Below are 7,471 nucleotides of genomic sequence, written 5' to 3' on the forward strand. Positions count from 1 at the left end.
TGAGTTTCCTTTTGCTATTATATTCTATGTCAGTGGTCAAGAGTGGTATGTAGCGACAGGGTAATTTGTACCATATTGGACTGGTGGTGACCATTGTCCACCTCCATCTCAGTATATGAATATTGGTTCTTTATTTCATCTATTTTTGAGGCTTACCTATTGGCTTTGGTCTGATTCTATGTCCTTTTACCTCTTTTCGGGCATAAAGGCCTAAACTAGGGAGCAGCCATCTTGTTTTCCTGCCTCAGTTGTCCGAGGCGCTTTTAGTCTAAAGGCAATGTTTAGTTTTAGCTTGTTATTCACTAGTTAGAAACCGGTGAGGACTGGCCCTTTTTGAAGGAATGTGCTTACTTCCCGGGCTCTAGACGCAACTGCAGCTGGCCACTGTGGGAGCGCGGGGCTTGGTACAGGAATTCGGTGGGAGGCAGGGTGCTTGCTGGAAATTTCCATGGGCAGAGGGCCTTCCACATTATTGAAGAGCAGTGGAGTAGAGTGGTCAGATGGTTTTGGAACGGTTGGAGTCCAGTGCAGTCCAGTTCAGTTGGAAGTCAGATGGAAGAGCTGGAACTGTTGGTTGTTATTGGAGTTACAGCTGGAGTTGGTTTTTGGAGAGTTGAAGAAGTCAGTTGGTTCCGAGAGCTGGAGAGGACGGCTGAAGAAGTTAGTTAGTCACCGAGATGGAAGACTGTTAAACAGTCAGACTTGGGAGCAGAGATTGAAGTCAGCAGCGGTGGCTATCAGAGTGCTATTATAGATTGATGCAGATGAAGAGACCGAAGAGGGTTCGAGCAGTGGGAAGGTGTAGCAGCTTTGACGAGGCATAGCGGTGCAGACGTGTACCAGCGAGCGCAGAGCAGAGTCCTGGAAGAACCGAAGCGAGAGGAAGGAGGGACCAGCTCAGCTGCTGAGACCAGAATGCGTGAGACTATGGTGAGGCGTTCCTAGATAGTGTGCATTATATAATCATTCCCTCCTTTTTGCTTTCTAGGTCATGTTTAAGTTCCCCCTTGCACTAATAATCTTTCATTCTATATATAAATATACTGCTGTTACAATGTCTTCTTTGTCTTGTCATTTTATCATCATCTAATAAAGAGACCCCAATGATTAGAGGTTACCATTGCATATTGTTTCTTTGGACAGGATTAACCTTTCTTTTTAGCCAGGTGAAGACGTATAGAAGGATGGGCGATTCCCTTCTTACAGGTAACTGATGACGGAAGGAAATGTTTGTTTTGGATAGGAAATAACTTTCAATGGGTTTGATTGGCACTGATAGTTTCTGTTTGGGAAGGTCAGGCCCCTATTCCATGTGTTAGGGAAATTGGCTCTCATCAGATACTCAAACGGTAGGTATCCAAGAGATCGTTCATGGTCGGGCGTTAATGAGATCGTCCGTGGTCGGGCGTTAATGAGGTCGTCCGTGGTCGGGCGTTAATGAGGTCGTCCGTGGTCGGGCTTTAATGAGATCGTCCGTGGTCGGGCGTTAATGAGATCGTCAAGAGACGTTATAGCAATTGAAGAATCAGAGATGTGGCCAGTTCTATAAGGTAAATATAGGATATAATGTGAATCCCCCATTCTCAAGTAAGTAATTTAGATATAGTGCTTGTAGGTACTGGGAAGGGTGGTGGACGTGGCGGCTGGGTGTATTATAATCGATAAGCTGATAACTTGGTCTAAAAATCCGGTAGCTACACTCTACCACTTTACCACCCTCACTCTACCGCCCTCTCTACCACTCTACCGCCCTCACTCAACCACTATATCGCCCTCACTCTGCCGCCCTCACTCAAGCACTCTACCGCCCTCACTCTACTCCCCTCACTCTACTGCTCTACCACTCTACCGCCCTCACTCAAGCACTCTGCTGCCCTCACTCTACTGCCCTCACTCTACCGCCCTCACTCTACCGCTCTACTACTCTACCACCCTCACTCTACCACTCTACTACTCTACCGCCCTCACTCTACCGCCCTCACTCTACCACTCTACCGCCCTCTCTCTACCGCCCTCACTCTACCACTCTACCGCCCTCACTCTACCGCCCTCACTCTACCACTCTACCGCCCTCACACTACCACTCTATCGCCCTCACTCTACCACTCTACCGCCCTCACTCTACCACTCTACCGCCCTCACTCTACCACTCTACCGCCCTCACTCTACTGCTCTACCGCCCTCACTCTACTGCTCTACCGCCCTCACTCTACCGCCCTCACGCCCTCACTCTACCGCCCTTACTCTACCACTCTACGGCCCTCACTCTACCGCCACTACCACTCTACTGCCCTCATTCTACCACTCTACCGTCCTCACTCTAACTCCACTCTACCACTACTGCCCTCACTCCCTCACTCCACCGCTCTACCGCCCTCACTCTACCACTCTACCGCCCTCACTCTACCGCCACTCCACCACTCTACTGCCCTCACGCCCTTACTCTACGAACCTCACTCTACCACTCTACCGCCCTCACTCTACCGCCCTCACTCTACCACTCTACCGCCCTCAATCTACTAACCTCAATCTACCGCCCTCACACCCTCACTCTACCGCCCTCACTCTACCGCCCTCACTCTACCGCCCTCACTCTACCACTCTACCGCCCTCACTCTACCACTCTACTGCCCTCACTCTATCGCCCTCACTCTACCACGCTACCGCCCTCACTCTACCGCCCTCACTCTAGCACTCTACCACCCTCACTCTCCCACTCTACCACCCTCACTCTACCGCCCTACCTCTACCACGCTACCGGATGTATAACGTTACAACGCATACTTTTACAACGCATACTGTTACAACGCATTTTTTACACTGCAACATCCTTTACAACGCATTCCATTACAACGCACACCTTTACAACGCATCTTTTAAAACTACCTTTACAACGCATTCCATTACATCGCATACCTGTTTGGTAAGTATTGGATAGTGTAGGGGTAAAAATTACTATTCTAACCCCAGGGGGTGCAACAGTAGGGTAAGTGTTGGATAGTGTAGGGGTAAAAATTACTATTCTAACTCCAGGGGTTGCAACAGTAGGGTAAGTGTTGGATAGTGTAGGGGTAAAAATTACTATTCTAACTCCAGGGGGTGCAACAGTAGGGTAGGTGTTGGATAGTTTAACTATGCGTTGTAATGGTATGCGTTGTAATGACTGCGTTGTAATTACATGCGTTGTAGTGGTATGCGTTGTAGTGACATGCGTTGTAATGGTTGCGTTGTAATGGCATGCATTGTAATGGATGTTGCGGTGTAAAAGTTTAGTTGTAAAGGTAGTGCATTGTAAAAGTTGCGTTGTAAAGGTTGTTCCCCACGCTATCGCCCTCACGCTACCGTCCTCACTCTACTGCCCTCACTCAACCGCCCTCACTCTACCGCCCTCACTCTACCGCCCTCACTCTACCGCCCTACCTCTACCACTCTACCGCCCTACCTCTACCACTCTACCGCCCTACCTCTACCACTCTACCGCCCTACCTCTACCACTCTACCGCCCTACCTCTACCGCCCTCACTCTACCACTCACACTCTACCCCCTCACTCTACCACTCTACCGCCCTCACTCTACCACTCTACTGCCCTCACTCTACCACCCTCACTTTACCACTCTACCGCCCTCACTCTACCCCTCACACTCTACCGCCCTTACTCTACCGCCATCACTCTACCCCCCTCACTCTACCGCCCTCACGCCCTCACTCTACCGCCCTCACTCTACCACTCTACCGTCCTCAAGCCCTCACTATCTATCGCCCTCCCTCTATCTATCTATCGCCCTCCCTCTATCTATCTATCTATCGCCCTCCCTCTATCGCCCTCCTTCTCTTCCACCCACCTCCTTCTCTAACTCCCTGTTCTCTTCTCTTCTCCCGTGCTGATCTGCTGCTCTCTTCAACCCGCCTCCTTCTCTACCTCCCTCTTCTCTTCTCCTGTGCTGTTCTGCAGCTCTCTTCAACCCCACCTCCTTTTTTAACTCCCTGTTCTCTTCTCATGTGCTAATCTGCTGCTCTCTTCCACCCACCTCCTTCTTTAACTCCCTGTTCTCTTCTGCTGTGCTGATCTGCTGCTCTCTTCCACCCACCTCCTTCTCTAACTCCCTGTTCTCTTCTTTTCTCCCTCTGCTGATCTGCTGCTCTCTTCCACCCTGCCTCCTTCTTTAACTCCCTGTTCTCTTCTGCTGATCTGCTGCTCTCTTCCACGCCGACTCCTTCTGTAACTCCCTGTTCTCTTCTCCTGTGCTAATCTGCTGCTCTCTTCCACTCGCCTCCTTCTTTAACTCCCTGATCTCTTCTCCTGTGCTGATCTGCTGTTCTCATCCATCCCACCTCCTTCTTTAACTCCCTGGTCTCTTCTCTTCTCCTGTGCTGAACTGCTGTTCTCTTCCACCGCCTCCTTCTTTAACTCCCTGTTCTCTACTCTTGTGCTGATCTGCTGTTTTCTTCCACCCCACCTCCTTCTCTACCACCCTGTTCTCTTCTCCTGTGCTGTTCTGCTGCTCTCATCCAACCCACCTCCTACTTTAACTCCCTGGTCTCTTCTCTTCTCCTGTGCTGAACTGCTGTTCTCTTCCACCCACCTCCTTCTTTAACTCCCTGTTCTCTTATGTGCTGATCTGCTGCTCTCGTCCACCCCAACTCCTTCTTTAACTCTCTGATCATTCTCTTCTCCTGTGATGATCTGCTGTTCTCTTTCACCCCGCCTCCTTCTCTAACTCCCTGTTCTCTTCTCCTGTGCTAAGATGTTGTTCTCTTCCACCCGCTTCCTTCTTTAACTCCCTGTTCTCTTCTCCTGTGCTGATCTGCTGCTCTCTTCCACCCCACCTCCTTCTTCAACTCCATATTCTCTTCACCTGTGCTGATCTGCTGCTTTCTTCCACCCCGGCTCCTTCTTTAAATCTGTTCTTTTCTCCTGTGCTGATCTGTTCTCTTCCACCCGCCTCCTTCTCTAACTCCCTGTTCTCTTCTGCTGATCTGCTGCTCTCTTCCACCTTGCCTCCTTCTCTAACTCCCTGTTCTCTTCCACCCACCTCCTTCTCCAACTCCCTGTTCTCTTCTGCTGTGCTGATCTGCTGCTCTCTTCCACCGCCTTCTTCTTTAACTCCCTGTTCTCTTCTTCTGTGCTGATCTGCTGCTCTCTTCCACATACATCCTTCTCTAACCTCACACACACATACATACAACCACACACACATCATCACACACTCAACCACAAACACACCCAACCACAACACACCCAACCACAACCACACACATCTATCTATCGCCCTCACTCAATCTATCGCCCTCTATCGCCCTCCCTCTATCGCCCTCCCTCTATCGCCCTCCCTCTATCGCCCTCCCTCTATCTTTCGCCCTCTATCTTTCGCCCTCCCTCTAGCTATCTTTCGCCCTCCTTCTAGCTATCTTTCGCCCTCCTTCTAGCTATCTATCGCCCTCCCTCTAGCTATCTATCGCCCTCCTTCTAGCTATCTATCGCCCTCCCTCTAGCTATCTATCGCCCTCCCTCGCCCTCCCTCTAGCTATCTATCGCCCTCCCTCTAGCTATCTATCGCCCTCCCTCGCCCTCCCTCTAGCTATCTATCGCCCTCCCTCTAGCTATCTATCGCCCTCCCTCTAGCTATCTATCGCCCTCCCTCTAGCTATCTATCGCCCTCCCTAATGCTATCTATTGCACCACCACAGCATCACTCAGAGGCACCACAGCATCATTCAGGGGCACCACAGCATCATTTAGGGGCACCACAGCATCATTCAGGGGCACCACAGCATCATTCAGGGGCACCACAGCATCATTCAGGGGCACCATAACATCACTCAGGGGCACCATAACATCACTATGCGCTACCACAGCATCACTGAACGCCACAGCATCACTCGTCGCCACCACAGTATCAATCTGTGCAACCATTCAACAACTGGTTCAAATATGTTCTCTGAATGTTTCATGCTTTATTACAAATGTCACAAAAAGATGTTAATATTTCACTTCAGTTCTTGGATTTTCGTCACAATAAAATACACTGAACATAATCTTCACAAAAGTTATTTACAAAACTTTAAGCTATTGCCATTATAAATTACAATAACTTTTATTTAAGTATTAATTATTTAAAAAAATTACAAGCCATTGTTATTTGTAATATCAATAGATCTAAGTCACGTAAATACAAAACATATTGCATTACAAATGCTACATGTGTCACATTTGCAAAAGATAAAAGTATTGGCATTGTAAATGACAAAGCTATTAATTTCGCTATTTTCAAAACAAACATATAAATAAAAAATGTGTCATTTACAAGACCAATAGCTTAAACTTTCCTAATGCGAGACCTATTGCATTGAAAATACTTGTTTTCCAATGGAGGTCTGTAAAGTACACATGACTACACCATTAAAATTGCCCTGCAGCCAGAGCCTGAATCAGATAGGTTCACTTCCTGCCCTTCGGTGCTTGCAACGCGAGCCCAGCTGACGCGGAGATTTTTTGACGAAGCCGTATCACATGATACAACACACGGTTTCCTGAGATGAAGCGAAAAAACGAGACAAAGAAAAACGTGACTCCTATTTGGGGCAAACACGGTCAAAAAGGCTATGAATTAAGCATGTCCAGTCTGGGCTCGCAGCTTGGTCCATAAGCAGGAAGAAAATATCAGCATTTTAAAATAAACCCGTCCAGCAATAAGTATCTACCAAAAACCATAAGGTGTTATACAAAGTTGTTTATGTAAATGGCTGTATTGGTACATTTCGATTCACAATTCAAGATGCACTGCGTTCGCGCCACTGATTTAATTGAAGGACTACATTTCCCAGAAAGTGACAGTGGTTCAAATAAAAACTAGAACTGTTAATGTGTTAAAACGATGACCCCACGTAAAAAGCAGTTTGATATTTTTTAAACGGTGCTCACACACCTACCTGGCATTGTCTGCCACGCGGACTACAAGGGTTGAAGGCGGAACCTGCGATGACATTTTTACCAGGATGTTTCTAAGGATGAGTGCTCGCGCACTGCACACCTTCTCTCCTCGAGATGCTCTTCCTTTGGAGAGCAGCTATAGTTCTTCTATCAGGCACTATGAGAACAAATGCAGCAGGTTCTTTTATCTGGCGACGCGCACTAGCTTTCCACACTCTGGCAAAAAGGTGAAGTGCCAAAGCTTCACTCTGTCACAACTCCACCAGTGTGTTTTCCGGATGCACGGAGGAGGGACCCGGAGTGCTTGAAGGGGGCGGAGCCTCGCAGAGGGGCGGAGCATAAGGGATTCGACTACCAAGGGAGTTTCGTGCACCTCGTTCTTCGGCAGTCTACGGAAAACAAGCACTGGCGTTGCCAATAGGTTTCGCATTTGGAAAGTTGGAGCTATTGGTTTTGTAAATGACATTTTATATTTATATATTGTTATTGACAATGCCAATAACGATATATAAATATAAAATGTCATTTACAAAACCAA

The 7,471-nt window shown here is 48.2% G+C and overlaps 1 protein-coding gene across 1 annotated transcript in view; it reads right to left on the bottom strand.

The window, feature by feature from the left end:
* The window catches only part of GALK2 (galactokinase 2), a 1,370,458-nt gene extending 1,363,219 nt beyond the window's left edge, over positions 1–7,239 (bottom strand). Inside the window, exon 1 of the mRNA XM_086958266.1 lies at positions 6,933–7,239. Within this exon, the coding sequence (XP_086814392.1) occupies positions 6,933–6,988 (56 nt within the window). The 5' untranslated portion in view covers positions 6,989–7,239. The remainder of the gene's footprint in view (positions 1–6,932) is intronic.
* Between the last annotated feature and the right edge of the window lie 232 nt (positions 7,240–7,471).

Source organism: Lissotriton vulgaris, chromosome 2_1, assembly GCF_964263255.1.
Source record: "Lissotriton vulgaris chromosome 2_1, aLisVul1.2, whole genome shotgun sequence".
NCBI classification, from domain to species: domain Eukaryota; kingdom Metazoa; phylum Chordata; class Amphibia; order Caudata; family Salamandridae; genus Lissotriton; species Lissotriton vulgaris.